Below are 26,726 nucleotides of genomic sequence, written 5' to 3'. Positions count from 1 at the left end.
AGATAGGTGAAGAAGGAATGCATTTCTGTATCCCTTATAAATTGATACTTTCACCTTTCTGGAATAATCCCATTTCAGCGGTAGTTTAAATCTGTGAGAAGGGCATTGATTGAAAACTACATATCGTTTTCACCTTTCTGGAATAATCCCATTTCAGTGGAAGTGTAAATCTGTGAGAAGGGCATTGATTGAAAACTACATATTGCTTTTTCCGGGATAAATTTCATAAAGGTTAACTAAATACGGCCTTGAGGAACTCATCACCGACGGAGTATTTAGTTCTCAATTAAAATCCCTCTAACAGATTGCTCCTACTACGATTATACTATGAAAACAGCAGCACGGACTAGAGGACAGACCGCAGGATTCCGAAGGAGCTGGGTTCTAATCCCGGCTCCCGCCACTTGTCTGCCGTGGGCCCTTGGGCAAATCACTTCACCTCTCTCTGCCTCCGTTACTTCACCCGGAAAATGGGGGTTGAGACTACGAGCCCCACTCGGGACGGATTAGCTCGTCGCCACCCCCGCGCTCAGGACGGTGCCTGGCGAGTAATAAGAGAGCTTGACAAATACCTTAAAAAATAAGAAAATACAAACCAACTAAGCCAAGGGAGGGGGTATCTAGAAATCTCCGAACGGGGCCTCCCACCACAGCTCCACAAATGCCTCCGATCCCGGGAAGCCGTGGTGCTTTGGCGTGCCCAGATGCGTTTCGAATGTGCCTGGTGGACTCACCCAAGCGCTTTTTACACTCCCCGGCACACAGTAAGCGCCCAATAAATACGACTGAAAGACTGACAGAATGAAGAGCACGCACCCAGCCGAATCAGTGGGATGTTTGGATCTGCTCCCCTGCCACCACATTATCAACCGATCTCTACCTCAACGCTCAGTACAGGCCTCAGCACACAGTAGGCGCTTAAAATACCCCAGTTCTTACTATTATTACTAACGTTTACCCTGCTCATCTCCTCAGAGTCCACCTTCCAGGGATCGAGCCTCTTCACTGCAGCGCATTCTCGCAAATGTCGAGTAGTAAGCGCTCAGTAAAGTCCACTGACCGATTAGAGAGTGAGCTCTTGCTGGTCTCTCCCCTTCTATCCCCCCGGCGCTTAGAACAGTGCTTTGCACATAGTAGACGCTTAACAAATACCACCATTATCGTTATTATTAGAAGACGGTCGGCTCCTCGACGTCAGGGATCCCATCTCTCCGGTCCCTCTGCTTTTACGTTCCTTACCAAACAGGCATCGACGAACACCGGCGACGAGATCTATACTCGAGGCCTCCGAAGGCCTAGGTCGAAATCACTCCGATATTCCAGGCCCAAATCCTCTCCACAAACCGGCCTGATACTTCCAGGCGAAGCGTATTATTAATCGATCGCTAAAATCCCTCCCCATCCACATAAACCAGATCACCGCTGTCCCTGCCTTCAAAGCTTTATCGGGGTCACATCCCCTCCAAAAAACCAAAAAGCCTTCTCTAATTAAAGCCCTCTTTTCTCCGACCCCTTCTCCCTTCTCTGTCATCTATGTACTTGGATCTCTAGCCTCCGGGCACTCGGTATTTACTCCTCCCTCAGCCCCAAGGCAAATCATTTCTATTAACGACCGTCTCCCCCCCTAGACTGTAAGTTCCTCGTGGGCAGGGAACACATCGACCAACTTTATTACGCTGTACTCATGTACTCTGTATATTGATTTATGGTATTTAAACAATTGTGGTAGTTGTTAAGTGTGCCAGGCACCGTCCCAGTCGCTGGGGTGGATACAAGCGAATCGGGTCGGACACAGTCCCTGTCCCACGTGGGGCTCGAGGTCTCAATCCCCATTTGATAGATGAGGAAACTGAGGCCCAGAGAAGTGATGTGACTTGCCCAAGGTCACAGAGCAAAGTGGCAGAGCCGGGATCGTGGAGCGTTTTTTCTGCGCACGGCACTGTACTGAACACTTGGGGGGTAACGACGCGACAGAGCCGACAGGCTTGTTCCCTGTCCACGAGACACAGTCTAGAGGGAGACGGACATTACTATAATAATAATAATAATAATAATGGTACTTGTGCCAAGCGCTGTTCTAAGCGCTGGAGTGGATACAGGGTAATGAGATTGTCCCACGTGGGGCTCCCGCTCTTAATCCCCATTTTACAGATGAGGTCGCGGAGGCCCAGAGAAGTGAAGTGACTTGCCGAAGGTCCCACAGCAGACAAGTGGCGGGTCCGGGGTGAGAGCCCAGGCCTCTGACTCCCAAGTCTGTGCTCTTTCCACTGAGCCACGCTGCTTCTCTAAGTGGTTTAGGGCTAGGGAAGGGGTGAACATCAAATATCACGGCCCCTTCGAGGACAGAAGATTTTAATAAGGTCCTGAGGCGGTGGAAGAGTGATTGTCTGTCACGTACGAGGGGGTAGGGAGCTCCAGGCCAGAGGGAGAACACGAAGCAGCACGGCGCGGTGGCCAGAGCCCGGGCCCGGGAGTCAGAAGGTCGTGGGCACCTTTCCACTCGTCTGCCGTGGGACCTCGGACAAGTCACTTCTCCGTGCCTCGGTTACCTCGCCGGGAAAAGCGCGGTCAGCTTACCCTGCCGACAATTACTACGTTAAGAGCCGGCGGAGACCTGAAAATCCAGTCATCCTACAAGGGGATTCCGTGGTAAAAAGATGGCCTCGGTGAATGGGAAGAGGAGTTGGAGGCCGGTCGATCGACGGCATCAGTGAATTAAGGGCTTGGCAGACCACAACCGAGTCGGGAGGACAAGCTCACGGTCTAAAGGGGGAAGCCGCGTCACGGAAGCGGCGTGGCTCAGTGAAAGACAGAGTCAGGGGTCGTGGGTTCTAACCCCGGCTCCGCCACTTGGCAGCTGTGTGACCTCGGGCGGGTCGCTTCGCTTCTCTGGGCCCCAGTTACCTCATCTGGAAAACGGGGATGAAGACCGTGAGCCCCACGTGGGACGGCCCCATTGCCTTGTATCTACCCCAGGGTTTAGAACAGTGCTTGGCACACAGTCAGCGCTTAACAGACACCATCATTAGTATTACTGTTATCGGAACTGACCGCGGATACGTAAGCGCTGTGGGGCTGAGAACGGGGTCGAGGAAGGGCACGAACCCAGGTGCAAGACGAAGAGGTGAACGTGACTCATATCCTTTCTCATTTTGGAATTTCTAAGATCCCACCTGAAGAAATTCTGAATTTCTGGATAACCGGCATCTTTCGACGACGACCAACCACGTGGTCGTCCGTTCCGACCGGCCACGTCACTGCTTGGAAAGAGCAGGAAATACTACCTCAGTTTCTTGCTGTTCAACATGTTGAGTCCTATCGAGTTTCCTTTCAGAGTTCGGAAGGTTCCAATTTTGCTCCGCCTGGCGTACGTCTTAAAGGAGTCACCGGCGCTGGTTCCCACGGCATCTAATCGATAGCGTTGAGGCTACGAGAATCCACAGGTGGGAAGAAGTTAATGAGACCGTCAAAAGTCGCGCCGCGGCAGGCCGATCATCCAGACCTAACCCGGGCAATTAGTTGGAAATCAGAGCCGCCTCGCTATGAACCGTCAGGAGCGTTCATTTGCGCGGCATCGCGGGCCGCTCGGTTGCCCCCCGCCACGACGATGCATTTCCGGGGATCGTTCGAAATGCGTTTCAGTCATTAATAAGAGAAGCAGCGTGGCTTAACGGAAAGGGCACGGGCTTGGGAGTCGGAGGTCGTGGGTTCTAATCCCGGCTCGGCCGCCTGCCCGACCTTGAGAGAGCCACTAAACTTCCCCGGGCCTCAGTTCCCTCATCTGTAAAATGGGGATTAATAATAATAATAATTATGGTATTTGTTAAGCGCTTATTATGTGCAGAGCACTGTTCTAAGCGCTGGGGTAGATACAGGGTAGTCAGATTGTCCCACGTAGGGCTCACATTTTTTTTTTTAATCCCCATTTTTACAGACGAGGTAACTGAGGCACAGAGAAGTGAAGTGACTTGCCCAAGGTCACACAGCAGACAAGTGGCGGAGCCGGGATTAGAACCCACGACCTCTGACTGCCAAGCCCGGGCTCCTTCCACTAAGCCACGTTGCTTAGGCTGGGATTAAGCCTTGATTAAGGCTGGGAGCCCCACGTGGGCCACCGTGCCTCTATCTGCTCCAGCGCTTAGGACAGTGCTTGGCACATAGTAAACGCTTAACAAATACTATAGTCATCATTAAGACCAAATCCATTCCTCCGGGATCTCCCAAGGACAGAAAGCGGCGGTGCCTATCGGCTAGCGGCCCGCCGGTGAGGTTGCCCGCCCCCTTTGTTAAATGCGTGTCGTGTGTCGAGCACCGTGTCAAGCTGATGAATTCCTTCAGACCGACCTGACAAAGTAAATTGGACATTCACGCTTTCAGTATTATCAATCAGTGGCATTTCTGTGCAGAGCACTGTCCTCAGCGCTCGGGAGAGTCAGCAGAATTAGCGGCCACGTTCCCCGCCCAGAACGAGCTTACAGTCTGGGGTGGGGGAGACGGACATTAACAGCAATCAATAATTTAGAATATGCAATTTAAAGATATCTACGAAAGTGCTGCGGGCTGGGGGGGAGGTGACAATCGGATGTCCAAAGGTCACAGATTCAAGTGCACAGATGACCCGGAAGGGCGAAGCGCGAGGCGGGGGGGAAGAGAGGCTTAATCGGGGAAGGCCTCTTGGAGAAGGCGTGACCTTGATAACGCTCTGAAGGTGGAGAGGGGGGTGGTCTGACGGATGGGGGGACAGGACGGATGGGACAGGCCAAGGGGAGGACGTGGGAAAGGGCTCGACGGCGAGACAGAGGAGATCGGGGCACAGTGAGGAAGCTGGCGCTTAGAGGAGCGGGCCGGAGTAGGACAGCAGTGAGGTGAGACGGGATGGGGCCACCTGATCGAGTGCTTTAAAGCCAACGCGGAGGTGGACGGACAACCGTTAGCCGCTCTTGAGGAGGGGGGAGGACATCTCTGTCGATATCAGAAGTTCTCCTATTAGACATTCGATGAGAATCGGATGTTAGAACGTGCCCCGCTTACCCTCCTTCCTTCTGAAGTCTCAGGTCCATCGTTCTCATCTTCACTGAGCAGATTCGGCTCGCTATTTAGGAGGCGGTGAAAGGAAAACGTTAGTGATGCATCATCGCGTACTACTACCCCGATACCACGGCCCCGCCTATTGAGACGGAAGACGGTTAACACACTTGGAAGAGAGTCGCGGAGGGCGATTTCATATCTGGCAGGGTGGCTTAGCGGAAAGAGGCCGGGCTTGGGAGTCTGAGGACGCGGGTCCTCATCCCGACTCCGCCTCTTGTCCGCTGCGTGACCTGGGGCGACTTCTCTGTGCCTCAGTTCCCCCCTCTGTCAAATGGGGATTAAGACTGCGAGCCCCACGTGGGGCTTGTGGGGAAGCGGGAACTCCCCTTAGGCGGTCCCAAAGGGAACCGAGCTGGCGGTACTGCACCTCCCCAGGGCTTGGCACGGTCCCCGGCAAGCACAGTAAGCCCTTAACGAAGATGGCAATCATTACCGTTGCACGGTAGAAAGAGAAGGGGGCAAAACCCGCTAACGCTGCCGATACGGGCTCGGAGAACCACGCAGAGTCTGTGGTAGGAAGGGTGAGGGGGGAAGGCGTTACCAAAACTTACTATTGGTTCGGAACACTTGGGAAAGGGAGACAGAAGTAAAGACAGAGTCTCCAGTGCCCGCTCTGCTCTTCCTTCTCCCTCCTTTCCCCTTTCTTCTTCTGCTTCCCTTACTGTTACACTTCACAGTCCCTGTTTTGGGGTGACGAGTTAACGCACTAAAGAGTGGGACAGTTGTGAGAATAAAAACGGTACTCTGCGCAATAACTCTGAAAGCTAGGTCCTTTCGGAGCTGCAAAATAGGGAAAATGAAAGAGTGAGGCAGAAAATTCCACCAGATGGAATGAGTCTGTAACCAAAGTGACAAAATCGCGACAGAAAAGAATATAAAAATCCCCGTGCCCCGAAGATGACCCTTCATCCCGACTCGTGCTGTCATTTTAACGTCTGCCTCGGGTCCCTTTCGAGATGACAGGTTCGTCGCTAGATTCCCCACAGAACCGAAAAAAAAAACCAAAAGGAAATCCAATGATTTGAGAACCGAGAGATGAACGTCAGGAAATCGGTACGTGTTTCTTAAGCACGCGTATTCATCAGTATCGACAAATGCCAGATGCCAAGCACTCCACGATACCGAAAACCAAGAGATTCCGGCAACATCGCTTGCGAGATCGGTAAACCCCGCCCCCAGGATCCCGGCGGGGTTAATCAGGGAAGGCCTTCCGGGGATTTGATTTCAGAAGGGCGCGGACGATGGGGAAGGCGGTGAGGCGGCTGCCGGACGTGAAGGGGGAGGGACTTCCAGGCAGGAGGGAGGGTTCGAGTCACAGGTCGGCGGCGAGAGACGAGAGTGAGGGCCAGCGGGTCGGCTGGCTTCGAAGGAGCTCAGCGTGTCACCTGGGGTGTAGCGGGAGAGCAGCGAGGATCAGAAGAGGGGAGCGCGGGCGGACTGAAGGAGCTTAAGTAAATCAGGAGTGAGTGTGAAGTTTGGCTGGAAAGGCTGAAAGGCAGAGAAGGAGCGTGGCCCGGTGGAAAGAGGGAGTCAGAGGATCTGGGTTCTAATCCCGGGTCTACCTTGCGTCTTGCTGGGTGGCCGTGGGCAAGTCACCTAACTTCTCTGAGTCTCGGTTCCCACATAATAATAATGATGTTGGTATTTGTTAAGCGCTTACTCTGTGCAGAGCACTGTTCTAAGTGCTGGGATAGATACAGGGTCATTAGGTTGTCCCACGTGAGGCTCCCAGTCTTCATCCCCATTTTACAGATGAGGGACCTGAGGCACAGAGAAGCGAAGTGACTCGCCCACGGTCACGCAGCTGACAAACGGCAGAGCCGGGATTCAAACTCATGACCTCTGACTCCCAAGCCCGGGCTCTTTCCACTAGGCTACGCTGCTTCTCTACACATCTGCCCACATCTGTCAGATGGGCATGCGGGATATGGACCGCGTCCAAGCTGATTAGCTTGTACCATTAATAAATGCCATTAAAAACAAACCACTTTGGGTATAGAATTTATCCAACATGAGTAAAGAGGCTCATTCTTCTCTTCTTCAAGTGCCTTGTAGCAGATCGATGCCTTCTGAGAACCTTCTCACACCCTAAAACGCTTCTCTCCGCTAGGAACCTCTCCTCCGATCGCTTTTATAAATACGCCGCCGTCTCGAAAGTTAACGGAAACCTTCTCAACTCCCAGGTTACTCACGCATCGCCATCGTGGGAGGTATTTCCGCAGCGCCGACCGTAGGCAGAGCACCCTACGGAGCGCTTGGGAGAGTCCGCCACCAGAGAGTGGGAAGAGGGGTTCCCTGCCCACGACGGGCTTACGGTCGCGAGGATTTATTTCCGTGTTCTCGATCACCACGCCCCTAACTACCGCGTGGCTTAGTGGCGAGAACACGGGCCCGGGGGTCAGGGGACGTGGGTTCCGATCCCGGCTCCGCCGCTCGGCTGCTGGGTGCCCTTGGGCAAGCCGCTTAGCTTCTCTGGGCCTCGGCGCCCTCGGCTGTAAAATGGGGATTGAGACGGTGACCGCCTGACTGCCTTGGACCTACCCCGGTGCTTACAACCGTGCTCTGCACAGAGTACGTGCTTAACGGACACCGTCATTATTAGGGTTAGGGGGGCTTTGGGTTCTCCTATGATCCTACAAGCTCCGATCCTTCTTCCGTGTCACCCGTATCTGATTAACCGGGACAGCGCTCGCCCTTCCCGTTCCCGGAAGGTGCTCGGACCCGCATGGGGAGGGAGGACGACTGATGGCGGAGAGACGGGAGTCAGAGCGTGAGCGCGGCACGACAGCTCTTCCCTTCTTGGCCTCTCCCTACTCCGGGAGCCCTTTTGGGGGGCGAGGAGCAGGGGATATTATCAAAAGCAGGATTTTTTTTAAAATTTTTTTGCTTGGGAACTCGCAGTGACACCAACCGGACGTCCTGCACACAGTCGCTAAGGCCAAATCGCTCGCCAAAACAACAGCGAAAAGCATGCGAAAGCAATACGCCCGAGCTTTCACCTAATCGTAGTTCTTAAAATGTTCACCCTACACGTGACTACGATAAACGCCACCTGGGTTGAGGAACGGAAACAAATATGAACTAATCAGAGGAAATGTTTATAGAGGAGAACAAAAATCTCTACGATTTTGTTCGTTTAAAGCACGCTGTGCCCTTGGGACACCAAGCCCTTAAAGCAAAACATGTCCTTACCCCACGTTTTAGCTTCTGTAAGGGAAAAAAAAAACCCTCATCATCTTAAGAAACAATCTTTTCAAAAAGCTAAATAAAATAAGCTTACTCTTTTTCCGTATCTCCTTCGCTTTCTTCGGCATTATCGAAGCTCCAGTTGTTTTTAAAACCTCCATCTCTTTTGGACTGCGATCGATCCAGAGCTGAAATGAGAATAACCCGCCGTGAGCTCTCGGAGCTGGATGGAGAACCCATCGCCGGGAGATCGCGCCCGCAAACCTGTCGAATGCATTTCTTCGAACGGCCCGATACGTCGGTCGATCGGTCCCCCGTACGGCGGAAGAACCCATCTCGCCACTTACCCGCCGGGTGACCTCGGGCAGGTCGCTTCGCTTCGCCGTGCCTCTGCTCCCTCACCTGCAGAATGGGGATTCGACACCTGTGCTCCCTGCTACTTGGACCGCGAGCCCCACGTGGGGCCTGAGAATCTTGTGTCTGTCCCAGTGCTTAGCACATAAGGGCTTGACGCACCGCGCGGCGATTACTGTCTCGTCGTCTCCCGGTGTAGCGGAGGGAGCCCGGGCCTCCGAGTCAGAGGGTCAGGGTTTCTGCTCTCCGCTCAGCCACTTGCCTGCTGTGTGACCTCGGGCAAGGCACTTCCCTTCTTGGGGCCTCAGTTACCTCATCTGGAAAATGGGGATTAAGAGTGTGAGCCCTGCGTGGGACGACCTGATTAAGAGGAAAAGGAAAAGGAAAAGGAAAAGGAAAGGAAAGGAAAGGAAAGGAAAGGAAAGGAAAGGAAAGGAAAGGAAAGGAAAGGAAAGGAAAGGGGAAAGGGGTGGCCTGTGAAGTCAAGGCTTCACGTGAAGGCAGATCCCCGCTCGACCCTCCCGACCACCCAGGAGAAGGACACTCGGGCGCCCCGAGAATCGGCCGACGGAAACGCCACTTCCCTTTCTGCCACCAGATCCACCCCCAACAAGAATAACGACGGCATCTGTTAAGCGCTTACTACGTGCCGAGCACCGCTCTGAGCGCTAGGGGGGATATGAGGTCATCAGGTTGTCCCACGTGGGGCTCGCAGTCTTAATCCCCGTTTTCCAGAGGAGGTATAACTGAGGCCCAGAGAGATGAAGCGACACAGCTGCCAAGTGGCAGAGCCGGGATTAGAACCCACGACCTCTGACTCCCAAGCCCGGGCTCTTTCCACAGAGCCATGAGGGAAGCAGTGCGGGCTAGTGGGTAGAGCAGCGTGGCTCAGTGGAAAGAGCCCGGGCTTGGGAGCCAGAGGTCATGGGATCGAATCCCGGCTCTGCCACACGTCAGCTGTGTGACTGTGGGCGAGTCACTTCACTTCTCTGTGCCTCAGTGACGTCATGTGTAAAACGGGGATGAAGACCGTGAGCCTCACGTGGGACAACCCGATTACCCTGTATCTCCCCCAGCGCTTAGAACGGTGCTCTGCACATAGTAAGCGCTTAACGAATAGCAACATTATTATTATTAGGGCAGCCCGGGCTTGGGCATTAGAAGGACCTGGGTTCTAATCCCAGCTCCACCGCTTCCTGGCTAACTTGTTCGCTAACGATCGTGACATTCGTTAAGCGCTTACTAGGTGCCGGACACCGTACTGAGCGCTGGAACGGGTACAAGCACGTCGGACTGGACACGGTCCCTGTCTCAGGTGGGGGCTCACGGTCTCCATCCCCATTTTCCAGATGAGGGAACTGAGGCGCGGAAAAGTAAAGTGACTGACCCAAGGTCACACAGCAGACACTGATAATAATAATAAAAATTGTGCTATCTGTGAAGTGCTTACTACGTGCCAAGCACAGAGGCGGAGCCAGGATTGGAACCCACGAGATGAGCAGCGACTCAATGTGGGGTTTTCACGTCTAAGAACCGCGCGCTATACTACGGGCTTGTTTCGGAGTCTCCCAAACCGAGGAGACTACAACGTAACGATACGTTCGATACGTTCCACGCCGAGCTTGAGGTCTAGAGAGGGAGACAGACGGTAATATAAATAAGGCAGAGATATCTCCGTAAAACGCTCCGGGGCTGACAGAACTACGGTGGGGAGATGGGAGGCTAATCGAGAGGCCATAATTCTAGAGCATTTCAATGGTATTTACTGAGCACTCGCTCTACTACGGGCTTGTTATTCGGGAGTCTCCCAAACCTAGGCAGAAATCGCCCAATAAATACAACTGACTGACTGGGAGAGAACATCGCCACAGAGCGGACGACCCCTACCCTCGAGGGGGAGGCGGACACGAGAATGAATCCGACGTAGAGAAACGCCGCGGGCAGGGATGAATACCGGGGCGCTTACGAGGAACAGACCGAACGCACGGGTGACGGAGGAGGAGGAGCGGTGAAGGAGGCTCTGCCGGGAAAGATGAGGGGTTTTTTTTGGCAGGGCTTCGAAGACGGGGAGAGGGGTGGGGGTCCCTCCGTCGGCTCCGACGGGGTTGGGAGTTCCAGTGGAAGGGGAGAGATGGAGGTACGGGGAGGAGGTTGGCGTCAGAGGAGCCCAAGCGGAGGGGCCGTTGTGTAGTCGGAGATCGGCCAACTGAGGCTGGAGGCGGGCGAGGTGACGGAGGGCTCTGAAGCCCACGGTGACGGGTTTCTGCTGGAGCCGGGCGGGCAGCCACCGGAGGTTTCCGGGGACGGGTGGACCGAGAGGGGTTCTGTGTTCTGTTTTTAAAATACACGCCGGGTCAAAACAACGGTCCACTCTCCTCGGGCTCAGCGGCCACGACGAGATGCTCGGAGGCACCACGCGGGGCCCGGCCCCCTCTTAACGCTTTAACCCTCCAACGAGGGTATTTCCTGAGCGCTCCTTACGTGCAGAGCACTGCACTAAGCGCCCGGGAGAGTACGCTACGGCAGAATCAGCAGTCACCCTCCCCGCCCATACGATCTAGCGGAGACGGAGGTTAATATGAATAATTTCCAAGATCTAATTTAAAGACATATATGTAATTTTACCGCTATTTCCTCTTCCCCAGTCCTCGGTGGAACACGGGGAAGGAGACTGAAGTCTCCTCCTAAAAACCCCCGCCACCGGAAGAGTCAGTGACTTCTCAAACTTCTCCCCGAGTCTGAATTACCCAACTCGCTTTCATCATTAAAATGATTTGGTGTCCACACTGCGCGGCACACTAAGCTAGGCATTTAGGGAATATTCTGAGACAAAGGAAGAAACTCGCCACCTGGGGAGGAACGCGAACGTAAAACCCCTAGTACTCCGCCCTCACGAGGTGTTCCGTTACACGATTTGGAGGCTAATTCTGGTACTCGTTAAGAGGTGGGCGCCAAGCACTGTTCTAAGAGCCGGGGTCAAGAGACGTTAATCGGGGGGACGCGGTCTCCGTCCCACACGGGGCTCCCTACCTACGTAGGAAGGAGTAGGACGTCGTCCCCAATTTGCAGGTGCGAAAAGTGAGGGCGGAGGAGTGAAGTGACTTGCCCAAGGTCACCCCGCAGACACACGGCGGAGCCGGGATTAGAAGCCAGGTCTCCTGCCCCCGCGTCTCTAGAAGCCAGGGAAGAGCTGGGAGATGTCCTTCCCACGGCTGAGGCTGTCCCGGTGAGACACGATCCGGCGGCGCCTGGTACGGCGCTTGGCGCAGAGTAAGCGCTTCGCAAATACCATGATCACTCTAAAAGTGAGGAAACTATAGTACTCCTGCTACACGCACACACGGTATTTTTTTCTATCCCATGGCTTCCTGCGTTCCAGACCTGCATTCGTTCTGGGTTTAAGAGTCCTTAACGGGAAGTCCTAAAATCAAAAGGCCATAATTCTAAAGTATTTCAACAGAATGTCAAAGCCTAAAGTACGCTTAAATCATTCACTTACTAAGCCTCAAATCATTCCCTTTGAACAGTGATATTTAGGGGTGTCAGAATTCTGTATCCATCCCTGGCACCACCACAAAGCGACGTGACACCGAAAGTGAAGCGTGCGCGGCTGGCATTTCCCTTAAAAAAAAAAAAAAAAAGACCTGTATTTCTCCACCTACCCCTTCTGAATTTCCCTTTCAGATTCCATTCAAGAATCTCCGAGTACCTAAACGGCAGGTTAACAGCTTCTTCTCTCCATCAATCAATTCGACGCGCTTTAGTCCGACCCTCGGCTCTTCCGTGTGCCGGTGTACTTTTATTCGGATTTCTCCGTTTGGTTAATCACTCCTCCTGGCATTTTACACCGCGGCACTCGAACTTCTTCCCGATATGACGCCCTTCGGCAGTCTCCCCATTTATACCACAAGCTCGCCGAGGGTACCGGACGTGCTGAAACATCCCCTTGAGCCCAATACAGTTCACCCCTCTCCCCCCTTCAGACGGCGAGCTCCTCGAAGGCACGGAACACGCCGTAATATCCTCCTAAGAACACTGGAGCGTCCCTTCCCCTTTGGACCGTCAGCTTCTTGAAGGCAGGGACCATGCTATGCTTTCAATCGTCTTTACGGAGTGCTGACCGTGTACAGAGCACTGGGCTAAGCCCTCGCGCGAGGACGACGGAACGGAGTCGTTCGAAGCGTTCCCCGCCCACGGTGAGCTTACGGTCTAGAGAGGGAGACAGACATTAATATAAATGTTACGTAAAATGCTGTTGGGCTGAGGGGTGAAAACAGCAGGGGGGATCCAAACGCGTGAAGTCGAGCGGCGGTGGGAGAGCTCGCGCGTCAAGAACTACGGTGGGGAGACGAGAGACTCGTCGGGGAAGGCCTCCTGCAGGAGACGTGTTTATAAAGCACTTCCTACACGCTAAGTCCTGGGGTGGATCCGAGATCATCGGATTATCAGATCGGACTCGGTCCCTGTCCTACACGGGTGCAAAGTCTAAGACGGGAGGGAGAAGGGCATTTTATCCCCGCTTTCCTCATGAGAAAACCGAGGCACGGAGAAACGGCTGGCCCAAGGTCACGGAGCGGGCAAGCGACGGAACTGGGTCTACGACCCGGGAATCGTGATCGCCGGTCCCGTACTCTTCCCACCGTCGCGGTCCCCCAGTTCCCTTCCCACGCCACGTTACTATGTTACTGAATGGCCTGTTTATGTATGATCAAAACAGGTGAGTGTGGGTTTTTGTTTTTTTTTTTTGCAAGAACGCAGCTTTCAGAGTATAGGCGAGCCGGGTGTAATTTCATTTCCGAAAACAATATTTTGCTTCAAGGGAAAAAAACAGGGGACAGGCTGATCCAACTGGAGGCACCCTGGCATCTCATTACTAAGGGAGACTAAAGATAGAAAAGGGGGAAGATATCGAGGGAGGGAGAAGGGGAGACGGCACGATGCGATTCTCGACGACTAGGAAGCCAAAAGAAAGGATTTCACAAAACCCGGAGCGTGTCGCTACCCCCAGCAGCCCACCCCCATGCACTCAAGAAGCTTCGACCCCCTTCTCCTTACTGAGAACCGCCTCCCTCTTCAAATCTCCAAGTCCCCGACCTCTTCCGAACCTCAACCTCCGCTCCGAAATCCCACCTCACGCAGGAGACATTCCCCAGTGAACTCTTCTCCCCAAGTCATAACCTCATTTCACCGCTACATCAACATCGATCATGCACTGAAAATCACCAGGAGAACTTCCGTCCATTTTTTTTTTACACTATTTTCTAAACTGTAAGTTTCTTGTGGGCAAGCAGCAGGCCTACTGACTGTCGAACTGTAGCCGCCCAAGTGCTTAATACGGTGCTCTGCCTACAACTGGCGCTCAATAAATACCACCGATTGACTGATTGTTCAGGGGTTACTATGTGTCAAGCACCGTTCTAAATGCTGGGGTTGATACACATTGATCAGGTGGCACAGGGTCCCGTGCTCTGCAGGCACAAAGTAACTACAATTGATTGACTTAAAGTTAAAAAAAATCAAACGGAACCCAACCGAAGACAAGTTCAGAGAGGACAAGACTAGATGGCCGGCCTCGTCGCTCTCACGGACTCAAGGACAGTTGGACCATCTCCTCGGGGTTCCCCTAAAGCCAAGGACGTTTCGCCCGTCTCCTCGGGATTCTCCTAACGGCCGGCCTTCTCGTCCTCAACGACCCAAGGACAGTCGGACCATCTCCCGTGGGTATCGCCAGATTAAGCCGGTGCTGGTTTTCGCCTCACCTTCCCCCCTTTGATCCCTGACTTCCTCTCAGCCCATCCCAGCCCTCTCCTCCCACCTCACCTCTCCCGCCCCCTCGGACACCCAATTCCTCCCCGGTGCCGTCATCCCGTCCCAGTGTCGCCCCCCTCCCCCGCCCCCCGTCAACTCACTACCACCCAAACCCTTCCCGCCCCCGGCCCGCTCTCCCCTCCCGAGCCTCTGCCGCGTGCGGCCTGAGGAAGCCCGGCTCCGTCACGGGGAAGCTCCCCTTCGTCCTTGACCCGTTCCCGACTCGGTCACTCCTCCTCCTCGCCATCCTTTGGGACCCGGCCCTCCCCGGACGACGCGGCCTCCCCCGCTGCTCACTCCGAAGGGGGCCTCATCTTCTCCCATTCCCCCAGACTCCCCGGGGAAGGGGGAGTAGTCGATTTCCTTCTCGCTCTCCGATTCCACATTCACACCATTCCGCCTCCCTTCCTTTGCCTCCTTCAAAGCCCATTTCATCCGCCTCTACCACACGCTCCAGATATCAGTCACGGTCATCTACCGCCCCCCACTTCCCACCTCCAACTTCTTTAAGCATTTGGATCCCTTTCTCACATCCCTTCTCTCTTTCTCCATGCCCACATTGATCCTCGGGGACTTCCGTGCCCACGTAGTTGTTCCCGATGACCCTTGCGCTGCCCGCCTTCGCTCACTCCTCAACTCCGCCGACCTCCTGCCCCACCCCGCCTCGCCCACTCGCCGACTCGGACACGCGCGATCTCGTCACTTTCGGCCACCGCACGATCTCCACTCTCAGCAACTCCGAAATCCCTCCAAGAGACCACAACCTCCTCACTCGCCTCCTCTCCCCCACACCTCCTCCCCTACAGAGAGCTCCGATTTTTTGACCCCATCCAATTTTCTCAACTCATCACGCCCCACTTAGCCTCCCTCCCTACCCAAACCACCTTCCCTCGATGACGACGCTCTCGACACCACCCTCCCTACCGAGCTCGACTCGCTCGCTCCCCATCTCTTCGTCGATCTCGTACCACTAACCCACAACCTGGAGCGCCTGCACCGCCCGCCTCCGCCTCTCTCGTGCACGAGCCGCAGGGCTCTGCTGGCGGAAATCTAAATATCGGGCCGACTTTATCCACTTCAAGCTTATCCTCACGTGCTTTAACTCTGCCCTCTCCTCTGCCCGGCAATACCTTTTCTCTCCCCTTATAGACACCCACGCCCATCGCCCCCGCCAGTTGTTCCAGACATTTAACTCCCTCCTCGGGCCTCCCTGCCCCCCCGTCTCTTGCCCCCAGTGAGCTGGCCACCTACTTGCTTAAGAAAATTGACACCATCGGGGGGGAACTCCCTAAAATCTCCGCTGCCCCTCCTCAGTCCCTCCCCCTCCCGGCCCCCTCTTCGACTCTCCCATCCTCTCCGGCAGTTCTCTAGAGGAGAACTCCTGCCTCCTCTCAAAATCCACTCCCTCCGTCGGACCTCATTCCTCCCTACCTTATCGAAACACTCGTCCCTTCCCTTTTTCCCTCCCTAACAGCCATCTTCAACTCTCCGGGGGCTTCTTCCCCCACTGTTTTCAAACAGGCCCACGTCTCCCCATCCTAAAAAAAACCCTCCCTCGACCCTCGGCTCCCTCCAGTCACCGCCCCGTCTCCTTCCAGTCATCGCCCCATCTCCCTCCTACCGCTCCTCTCCAAACTCCCTGAATGAGGTGTCTACACCCGCTCTCTCATATTCCCCTCCTCCAATTCTCTCCTCGACCCCCTCCGATCCGGCTTCCACCCCCTCCGCTCCTCAGAAACCGCCCTCTCGACGGTCACCGACGACCTCCTTCTTGCCAAATCCGGCGGCCTCTACTCCATCCTAATCTGCCTCGACCTCTCACTTGCCTTCGGCACTGCAGACACCTCCTTCTCCTGCAAACATCGTCCATTCTTGGCTACGCAGACACTGTCCTCTCCTGGTTCTCTTCCTATCTCTCCGGCCGTTCGCGGTTCCTCCTCGGCCTCCCACCCCCTAACTGTGGGGATCCCTCGAAGTTCAGTTCTGGGTCCCCTTGTATTCTCCACCTACACCCATTTCCTTGGAGAACTCATTCATTCCCATGGCTTCAACTATCACCTCCAGGAGGATGCTACCCAAATCTCCATCTCCAGCCCTGCTCTCTCCCCCTTCTCTGCAGTCTCGCCTCTCCTCCTGCCTTCAAGACATCTCTACTTGGATGTCCTCCCGCCTCCTCAAGCTTAACATGTCCGAAACGGAACTCCTTATCTTTCCCACCCAAACCCTGTCTTCCCCCTGACTTTCTCAGCGCTGTAGACGGCACCGCCGTTCATCCATTCAACAGCATTTACTGAGCGCTTACTGTGTGCAGAGCACTGTACTGAGCGCCTGGAATGGACAATTCGGCGACAGATGGAGACCATCCCTGCCCAACGACGGGCTCACGGTCTAAACGTGGGAGACGGACGGCAAAGCGAAACAGAACAAGACAAAAACAAGACATCATCATCAAGATAAATAGAATCAAGGGGGTGTACGCCACATTAAAATAAATAGGGTGATAATATATACAAAAGAGCACAGTGCTGAGGGGAGGGGAAGGGGGAAGAGTGGCGGGGGGGGGGAGTGGGGGGGGGAGGGAGGGAGGGGGGAGGGCCATCCTTCCTGTCTCACAAGCCCGTAACCTTGGCGTTATCCTTGACTCCTCTCTCTCACTCAACCCACATAAGCAATCCATCACTAAATCCTGTCGGTCCCACCATCGCAACATAGCTAACATCCGCCCTTTCCTCTCCATCCAAACTCCGATCACGTTATACAATCGCTCACCCTACCCTGCCCGGATTACCGCATCAGCCTCCTTTCTCTCCCCACTCCAGTCCATACTTCTCTCTGTCGTCCGCATCGTTTTTCTACAGATATATTCGGGGCGTGTTTCCCCACTCCTCAAGAACTTCCGGTGGTTACCCATCCACCTCCACATCAAACAAAAACTCCTCGCCATTGGCTTTAAAGCAATCACCTTGCCTTCCCGAAACCTCACCTCGCTACTCTCCCACTACAACCCGGCCCGCAAACTTCGCTCCTCTAGTGCCGACCTTCTCGCTGGGCCTCGATCTCGTCTATCGCACCGCCGACCCCTCGCCCACGTCCTGCCCCTGGCCTGGAGCGCCCTCCCTCCTCATCTCCGACGGACGATCACTCTCCTCCAAGAGGCCTTCCCTGACTAAGCCCCCCTTTCCTCTTCTCCCTCTCCCCTCTGCGTCACCCTGACTCGCTCCCTTCGTTCATCCCCCTCCCGGCCGCACACCACTTCCCTACTTATCTGTCCGTCTCCCCTGCTCTAGGCTATAAGCTCCTTGTGGGCAGTGAATGGGTCTGTTTATTGTTATACTGCACTCTCCCAAGCGCTCAGTACAGTGTGCCGCACACGGTAAAGCGCTCCATAAATCCGACTGAACGACTAGAGAGACCCTTTACTTTTGGAAAATCTAAGGCGGGTATGGAAATTTCCACATTGCCAAACAATCAGGGGGGCCTCAACAGGTAACGATGGGAATCCCGAGACCCAAAACGTGGAGATGGGAATTTCCCCGGCCTCGTCCGAGCCCATCCCTCATTTCTATTTCGCCCTCCCCCGGCTATCGCTTCCAGGGGTTAACGGGCGACGGGGCGAGAGACAGAAACTCCAATTTCTCAATTCTTCTCCTCCATCGAAGCTGGCAAAGTTGAGTGGGCGGAAACTTAAAACCAGTGGCTAATTTAAAATTTTACGTTACTATTAATTAATATCTGAAGACCGGCAAACGGCAAAGCAACGCCCCGTGATTCTATTTGCGGTTTTCTTCGTTCCCGTCGTGACTGCCCGAATTTAGCAAGGACTCCAGGGCTGTGTCCCGTGTGGGACGGGGACTGTGCCCAACCTGATCAACCCTTACCCATCCCAACCTTCCCACAGTGCTCGGGACCTGGCGGGCGCTTAAACACCGTGATGATGATAAAAAACATTTCAGGTACTAGATAGAGCAAAGGGAGGCAAATTTCATTTGGGGGCCCCACGAGGCTCATTTGGGGTGGGGAAAGCATAGGAGGAGGAGTGAAAGGAGGGACGGGGTGCTCGAGGAACGAAGAGAGGAGAAACAAAGATGAGGAGGGAGGAAAAAAGGCAAGAAAAGCGAGGAAAAAATGAAGGGGGATTTTGCTGTCCTGTCTGCCCTTCTTCCTCCACTCCCACGGCTTCAACTCTCAGCTCCAACTCTACTTCAACAGGTCTGGCCTCTCTCCCTCTGAAATCGCACGTTTCCTCCTATCTCCGGGTGATTTCCAAATAGCCGGCCCTTGGCCACCTCCAGCTCGACATGTCCCCCAACTGAACTCCTCCGATTTCCTCCCAGACTCTCTCATCCACCTTTCCCATCGGAGCTGATGTCCCCATCCTCCCCAAGTCTACACCATTGGTATTATCCCCACAATTAATGGCATTTATTGAGCAGTTACTAAGGACCTGGGAAAGAATCACGCAAACGAGTTGTCCACATGGAGCTTAAAGTCTGCCAGGGACGACAGGAGACGAAATAGACGGGGGAGAGAGCATCAGAGAAGCAGCACGGCGAAGTGGATCGAGCACGGGCCTGGGAGTCAGAAGGTCGTGGGTTCTAATCCCGGCTCCGCCACCTGTCTGCCGTGTGACCTTGGGCGAGTCACTTCATTGAGCCTTAGTTACCTCTTCTGAAAAATGGGGATTAAGACCGTGAGCCCCACGTGGGACAGGGACTGGGTCCAGCCCAATTTGTCTGTAACCAACCCGGGGCTCGGTACAGTGCCTAGCACAGAGTAAGTGCTTACCAAATGCCATAAGAATAATTATTAGTATAAGTACTGTAGGACTGGGGTATCAAAGGGCTTAAGGGGGACATAACCAAGTGCCCAGGTGACACAGAAGAGAGGGCAAATAAGGGAAGGCTTAATCAAGAAAGGCCTGGTGGAGGAGATGTGATTCGAGTAGGGCTCTGAAGATGGGGGCGAGACGGTCGTTCCGGGCCAGGCGGAGGAGAGAGGGCGAGAGGTCCGTGGCAGGATAGAAAGATCGGAGTGCGGAGAGGAGTCTGGCGCTTGAGGACCGATCTGTAGTTGGAGAGGGCGGACCGAGTGCCCGAAAGTCGACGGGAAAGGGGCCAATGAATTCTCCCAAGAGTACGGACGTCTGCCTTCCCCCAGCTACTGTACTTTCCACGCGCTCGGTACAGCGCTCCGCACACGGTCAGCGCTCAAGAAATACGACCGAATGAAAAAGAGTGGGCAGAAGCCACTGGATTTGACAAAAAAAGCAGCCACCGGTGACTTTCGGGCTGTTTCCGTGGAGTGCAGGGGTGGAAGCCGGGGGAAAGGAAGCGGAGGCGGTGAGCGTCAACAAGACCAATCGTTCAAGGACTCTGGAGAGGAATGGTAGGAGGATGAAGGGGCGATAACCGGAGGGAGCCGTGAGGTCGAGGGAAGCGTTTTATTATTTTAGGACGGGGATGCGCGGGCACGTTTGAAAGCGGTGAGGAGGAAGCCTTTGCAAAGTCAACGGTTGAAGACGGCGGGCAGGGAAGGGGAGACTTTTTCTGACGGGGGGACGGGATGGAGTCGGAGGCTCGGACGGAGGGGGAGGATCTGAGGCGGCAGATCTCTTGAGAGTCTCCTGGGAAGGATGGGCGAATCAAAGGAGGGACAGGAGGAAGAAGGGGATGGAGAGAAGGGGAGATTTCAGGGAAAACACACCCAACGGTTTCCCTTTTACCAACGAAGCACGATAAACACAACCGACGGAGAGACTGACGGAGAAATTCCGGATGAGAAATTCCGGGGCGGGGATCGAGGGATTGGGGAGGGAGTTAAAAGTCCGAATCAGCCGCGGCGGGCCGACGCGGTCTATCGCTGAATCGCTGGGGTTCTCCCCGACCCATCTCTTCCCCTCCGTCCAAATGGCCACGATTCCGGTCCTGGCCCTTGTCGGGAGCCCTCCGGGATCTTCCCTTCCCAGTCCGCGCTTCACTCCGCTGCCCCGGTCATTTCTCTGAAACCCTGGGCCCTCATCTCCCCGTTTCCCAAAATCCTTCAACGGCTGCCTAGCCCTCACTGCGTCCCGCAGAAACTCTTGACGGGAGGTTTTGGGGGAGTCCTTTGGTTATCTCCCTCCTAATCCACCTTCTTCTCCCACTAGCCCTCAGCTCACCCTCTGATCCTCTCAAGCCCCCCACCTCCTCACTGCACCTCAGTAGTCTCCCCTCTCCCGCCTCCTGCCTCTCCCTCAATCACTGGTATTTACTGAGCACTTATCCGGGGCAGAGCACTGTACTGAGTGCTTGGGAGAGTTAATCTTCTCTCGCCCCCAGGTTACAGCCCCCTAACCGCAACCTCTGGGCCCGTGACCCATTCATTCACTCGCAACCGACAGCAACCCTTCCGTACACGCTGCTTTATATATTCTTTTACTTAAGCACCTCCTCATGAGAAGCAGCGTGGCTTCGTGGACGGGGCCCGGGTCTGGGAGCCACGAGGTCACGGATTCGAATCCCGGCTCCGCCACGTGTCTGCTGTGTGACCTTGGGCACCTGACTTCTCCGGGCCTCAGGTACCTCATCTGGAAAATGGGGATCAAGACCGCGAGCCCCCACCTGGGACAACCTGATAACCTTGTATCTCCCCCAGCGCCGAGAACGGTGCGTGGCACAGACCAAGCGCTTAACAAGAACCATTATTATCATTATTTTTATTATTACCAGGCACCATACTAAGCGTTGGGCTCTTCCCATACCTTTGGCTTGGGAGCTCAAGACAAACTCACTCTGTTTTAGCTGAAGATTTTGGGGAGGAAAATCTAAAACTGGGAAGTCAAACTCGGGGGAATCAGAATCCGGCAAACTAGGATTTTCTCGTCCGACGCCCAGGCGCCGGGATCCTTTGGGGGAGGAAAATCTAGAGCTGGGAAATCAAACTTGGGGGATCGCAATCCGGCAAACTGCGATTTTCTCGTCCGACACCCACGTGCCAGAATCCTCTGGGAAGGAAAGTCCAGAGGTGGGAAATCAAACCTGGAGGATCGGAATCCAGAAAACTAGGATTTTCTCGTCCGCCACCCGTGCGCCAGGATCCTCTGGGGAGGAAAATCTAGAGCTGGGAAATCCAATTTGGGGGATCGGAATCTGGCCAACTACGATTTTCTCATCTGACGGCCATTCACCGGGATCTTCTGGGGCGGTAAACCCGGCGCTGGGAAATCCAACTTGGGGGATCGGAATCCGGCCAACCAGGCTCTTCTTATCTGACACCCATGGGCCGGGATCCTCTGGGGAGGAAAATCTAGAGCCGGGAAATCCGACTTGGGGGATCGGAATCCGGCCACCTAGGATTTTCTCGTCTGATACCCGTGCGCCGGGATCCTTTGGGGAGGAAAATCTAGAGCTGGGAAAGCAAACTTGGGGGCTACCAGAATCTGGCCAACTAGGATTTTCTTGTCTGACATCCACGCACCATTTCCTCTGTGGAGGAGAAACCTAGAATTGGGAAATCCATCTTGGGGGATCAGAATCCGGCCAACTAGGATCTTCTCATCCGGCGCCCGTTCACCGGGATCTTTTGGGGAGCAAGACCTATAGAGCCGGGAAATCCAACTCGGGGGATCGGAATCCGGCCGACCAGGATTTTCTCGTCCGCTGCCTGTTCACCGGGACCTTTCGGGGAGGAAAAATCTAGAGCCGGGAAATCCAACTCGGGGGACGGGAGTCCGGCCGACTAGGATTTTCTCATCCGGCGCCCGTTCACCGGGATCTTTCGGGGAGCAAAACCCAGAGCCGGGAGACCCAACTCGGGGGATCGGAACCCGGCCCACCAGGACCTTCTCGTCCGCCACCGGTGCGCCGGGGTCCTCTGGGGAGGAAAACCAAGAGCCGGGGAGTCCAACCCGAGGGATGGGAATCCGGCCCCCCGGGATCTTCTCGCCCGCCGCCCGTGGGCCGGGATCCTTCGGGCCAATGAAGGGCTGGGAAAATCCAACTTGGGGGACGGGAATCTACCAGGGATCCCTGTGGGAATAAGGAGAGAGGGGGAGACCCTGGGAATTTCGGGGGGGAAGGGGGGGGGATCCTACTCCCCGGGGCACCTTGCAAGGGGAACCCCAGAAAACCCAAGACAGAGCGGCCTTCGTCCAATCCAAAAATCCAAATACGGAGCAGTCTCGACAATCCCTGATGCCAGGGCCTTCTCTCTCCCCTTGGACTTGTTTTTGTGCAAGCGTTAAAAAAAACCAAACCAATAAATAAATAAAGACGCGGAGCCCAGACCCCAACGGCCCCTCCGCTGACGCTCTCCATTGGAAAATGAGGATGAAGACTGGGAGCCTCACGTGGGACAACCTGATGACCCTCTATCTCCCCAGCGCTTAGCACAGTGCCCTGCACATAGTAAGCGCTCAACAGATACCAACACGATTATTATTACTGCACCCGCCCCAACGTTCAGTCCAGTGCCGGCCTCCCCCATGGGGCGATCGATCCTGTGACCGATTATTCATGTTTATTCTTATTTTAAGGTAATTTTCATTATTATCTTAATTTTTTATTTTAATTATTTTTATTGTTTTTATTTTTTCAATTAATTTGGGGGGGGGCTATCTTAAGGGAGGTTTTTTCCTCCTGAGACGGTGGTTTTGTCCTCGGGTCGGGGGGGGGGGGGGCTCGACGTCGTTAAAAGAAAACACGGGGAGGGTTTGAAAAAAAGATTAAGGGAAAAAGGGATGGAGAGGGGGGAGGGAGGCCGGGAAACGGCTTTTTGGGGTCCCGGGGGGGGCCTTGAAACTGCCCCCCCCGGAGGGGCCCCTCCCCCCCCTCCCGAGCGCCATCTACGGGAACGGGGATGGGAGGCGCCGGGCCGGGCCAGGCCGCGCCGCACGCACCTTCCAGAAACAAGCTCTCCCGGCCGCCTCCGCTGCAGCCGCCGCCGCCGCCTCCTGCCGCTCCCGCTCCTCCTCCGGCTCCGCCGCCGCCGCCGCCTCCTCCGGCCGCCATCTTCTTCCCCCTCCCCCCGCCGCCCGCCAGCGCCGCCGCCGCCGCTGCTCTCGGGAGAGGAGACGAAGCCCCGCCCCCCCCGCGGCACCGGACCAATCGGGTGCCGCCCTCTGGAGGCTCCGCCCCTCCCCGCGGCTCTGACTCACTCCGCGCTCGCGGCCCCGCCCCCGATGGGGCCGGGCCAATCGGGCTCCGCCTCCCGACGGGCTCGGACCAATCAGGTCCCGCCTTCCCTAGGATCCGCCCCCTGATGGCCCTGACTCAGTCCGCGCGGGGCCCCGCCCTCCGCAGGCTCCGCCCCCCTACGGGTCCCGACCAATCAGGCCCCGCCCCCTGACGGCCCCGGACCAATCGGGCCTCGCCTTCCGTAGGCTCCGCCCCCATGGTCTGACGCACTCCGCGCTCGCGGCCCCGCCTCCTGACGGGCTCGGACCAATCAGGCCCCGTCTCCCCTAGGATCCGCCTCCCCTCCCCCCCCGACGGCTCTGACTCACTGCGCGCGTGGCCCCGCCTTCGTGGGCTCCGCCCCCAAATGGGAGGGGACCAATCATTCCCCGCCCCCTGACGGCTCCGGACCAATCAGGCCTCGCCTTCCGTAGGCTCCGCCCCCTCCGTCTCCGTGCTCGCGGCCCCGCCCCCTGAGGGGCGGGGCCAATCAGGCTCCGCCTCCCGAGGGGCTCGGACCAATCAGGTTCCGTCTCCTCTAGGATCCGCCCCCCCCTCCCCCCGACGGCTCTGACTCACTCCTCACGGGGCCCCGCCCTCCTCAGGCTCCGCCCACAGACGGGACCGTACCAATCAGGCCCCGCCCTCCATAGGCCCCGCCCCTGAGGTGTCAGGACCCGCCCCCCGACGGCACTTACCCACTCCGGCTCCGCCCCCAGACGGGACCAGACCAATCAGGCCCCGCCCCCTGGGGGCCCCGGACCAATCAGGCCCCGTCTCCCCTAGACTCATCAGGCCCCTGATGACTGACTCACTCCGGGCTCGCGGCTCCGCCCCCCGACGGGCTGGGACCAATCAGGCCCCGCCTTCCCTCGGATCCGCCCCGTCCGCCCCGACGGCTCTGACTCACTCCGCGCGTGGCCCCGCCCTCCGCAGGCTCCGCCCCCAGGCGGTCCCGGACCAACCAGGCCCCGCCCTCCTCAGGCCCCGCCCCCAGCTGGCTCTGCTCCCCCTCCGCCCAACCCTCTGCAGGCTCCGCCCCCAGACAGGACCAGACCAATCAGGTCCCACCCTCCGTAGGCCCCGCCCCCTCGCCAGGATTGGACCAATCAGATCCCGCCCTCCGTAGGCCCCGCCCCCTTGACAGGACCGGACCGACCAGGCCCCGCCCTCGGCTGGCCCCGCCCCTACCTGGCTCTCATCCCCTCCGGCCCCGCCCTCCTCCGGCCCCGCCCCCAGACGGGACCGGACCAATCAGGGCACGCCGCCCGACGGCCCCGGACCAATCCGGTCCTGCCCCTTGGAAGCTCCGCCCCCTGACGGGCCCGGACCAATCAGGCTCCGCCTTCCCGAGGCTCCGCCCCCAACCCTCTGATGGGGGAGGGGAACCCCACAAATAACCATTGACAGCAGGGGGGGGAGGAACAAAGAAGCGTGTGGTGGCCCCCTCCCCTCACAAATGATAACAATAATAATAAAATAATAATGGTATTTGTTAAGCGCTTCCTATGTGCCAAGCACTGTGCTAAGCGCTGGGGAGGATGCAAGGCAATCAGGTTGTCCCACGTGGGGCTCACAGTTTTAAATCCCCATGATTAATAATGATAATAATGTTGGTATTTGTTGAGCGCTTCCTATGTGCAGGGCACCGATCTAAACGCTGGGGGAGATACAGGGTCATCGGGTTGTCCCACATGAGGCTCCCAGTCTTCATTCCCATTTTACAGATGAGGGAACTGAGGCCCAGAGAAGTGAAGTGGCTTGCCCACAGTCACCCGGCTGTCAGGCGGCGGCCCCGGCATTCAAACCCATGACCTTGGACTCCATAATGTTGGTATTTGGAAAGTGCTTACTCTGTGCCAAGCACCGTTCTAAGCGCTGGGGTAGATAGAAGGTCATCGGGTGGTCCCGCGTGGGGCTCACCGTCTTCATCCCCGTTTTACAGATGAGGTCACTGAGGCCCGGAGAAGGGAAGTGACTTGCCCAAAGTCACCCAGCTGACAGGCGGCAGAGGCGGGATTCGAACCCATGACGTCTGACTCCCAAGCCCGGGCTCTTTCCACTGAGCCACGCTGCTTCTCTGTCTCTCTCTGTATCTACCCCATCTCTTACTTGGCAGGCATTAAACACTTAAGTACCACAGTTATTATTATTAGTATTAGTATTAGAGAAGCAGCGTGGCTCAGTGGAAAGAGCCCGGGCTTGGGAGTCAGAGGTCATGGATTCGAATCCCGGCTCTGCCACTCGTCAGCTGCGTGACTGTGGGCGAGTCACTCCGCTTCTCGGTGCCTCAGTTCCCTCATCTGTAAAATGGGGATTAACTGTGAACCTCACTTGGGACAGCCTGCTGACCCTGTATCTCCCCCAGCGCTTAGAACAGCGCTCTGCACATAGTAAGCGCTTAACAAATACCAACATCATTATTATTATCGTTATCTCGGTTCAATACCTGTTCTCCCTCTGTGGGGGACCTGATTTTCTTGTATCCATCTCTTACCTGGCAGATGGTAAACACTTAAAAGTATCACAGTTATTATTAGTATTAGTAGTAGTATTAGTATCAGTATTATTTCGGTGGTTCTAGGCCAAGGAAGTAGGGAGAGTGATCATTTCTATGGAATTCTATGTGCAGAGCTTTGTGCTAAGCCCTGGGAGAGAATGCCCGGGTGGGAACCGGAGAAGATAATGACGACGATGATGATGGTGTTTGGGAAGCGCTTCCTACGTGCCAAGCACTGTCCTAAGCGCTGGGATAGAGACGAGGTAAGCAGGGTGGGGCTCGCGGTCTTAATCCCCATCTTCCAGATGAGGCGCAGGGAAGCGGCCCCAGCTGATAAGTGGCGGAGCTGGGATTGGAACCCACGACCCCTGGCTCCCAGGCCCGGCTCTTTCCTCTAAGTTATGCTGCTCCCACAGCATACCGAATATCAAACCGTGGTATTTGTTAAGCGCTTACTCTGTGCCAGGCACTGTGCTAAACGCTGCACCTCCAGGGGCTCAGTCGGAGCGGTAAGGGGCCGAGGAGTTGGAGTCTTCGACACCTCCGCGGCGGGAAGTGGATTCCTTTCTCCCGACGGGTGCATTCTCCCAGCCGACGGAAGAACTTCTAGAGAAGCGGCGCGGCTCAGTGGAAAGAGC

The 26,726-nt window shown here is 55.9% G+C and overlaps 1 protein-coding gene across 1 annotated transcript in view; it reads right to left on the bottom strand.

Annotated features, from left to right (window-relative positions):
- Positions 1-23,372, bottom strand: part of SENP6 (SUMO specific peptidase 6) — a gene marked incomplete at its 5' end in the record, with an annotated part of 80,585 nt that extends 57,213 nt beyond the window's left edge. Inside the window, 4 exons of the mRNA XM_029046960.2 lie at positions 3,285-3,427; positions 5,032-5,092; positions 8,369-8,462; positions 23,312-23,372. Coding sequence (XP_028902793.1) covers positions 3,285-3,427; positions 5,032-5,092; positions 8,369-8,462; positions 23,312-23,372 — 359 coding nt within the window. The remainder of the gene's footprint in view (positions 1-3,284; positions 3,428-5,031; positions 5,093-8,368; positions 8,463-23,311) is intronic.
- Positions 23,373-26,726: the final 3,354 nt, after the last annotated feature.

The sequence above is a fragment of the Ornithorhynchus anatinus genome, chromosome 19, assembly GCF_004115215.2.
Source record: "Ornithorhynchus anatinus isolate Pmale09 chromosome 19, mOrnAna1.pri.v4, whole genome shotgun sequence".
Lineage (NCBI taxonomy): Eukaryota > Metazoa > Chordata > Mammalia > Monotremata > Ornithorhynchidae > Ornithorhynchus > Ornithorhynchus anatinus.
This window is presented reverse-complemented; position numbering and strand designations above follow the sequence as displayed.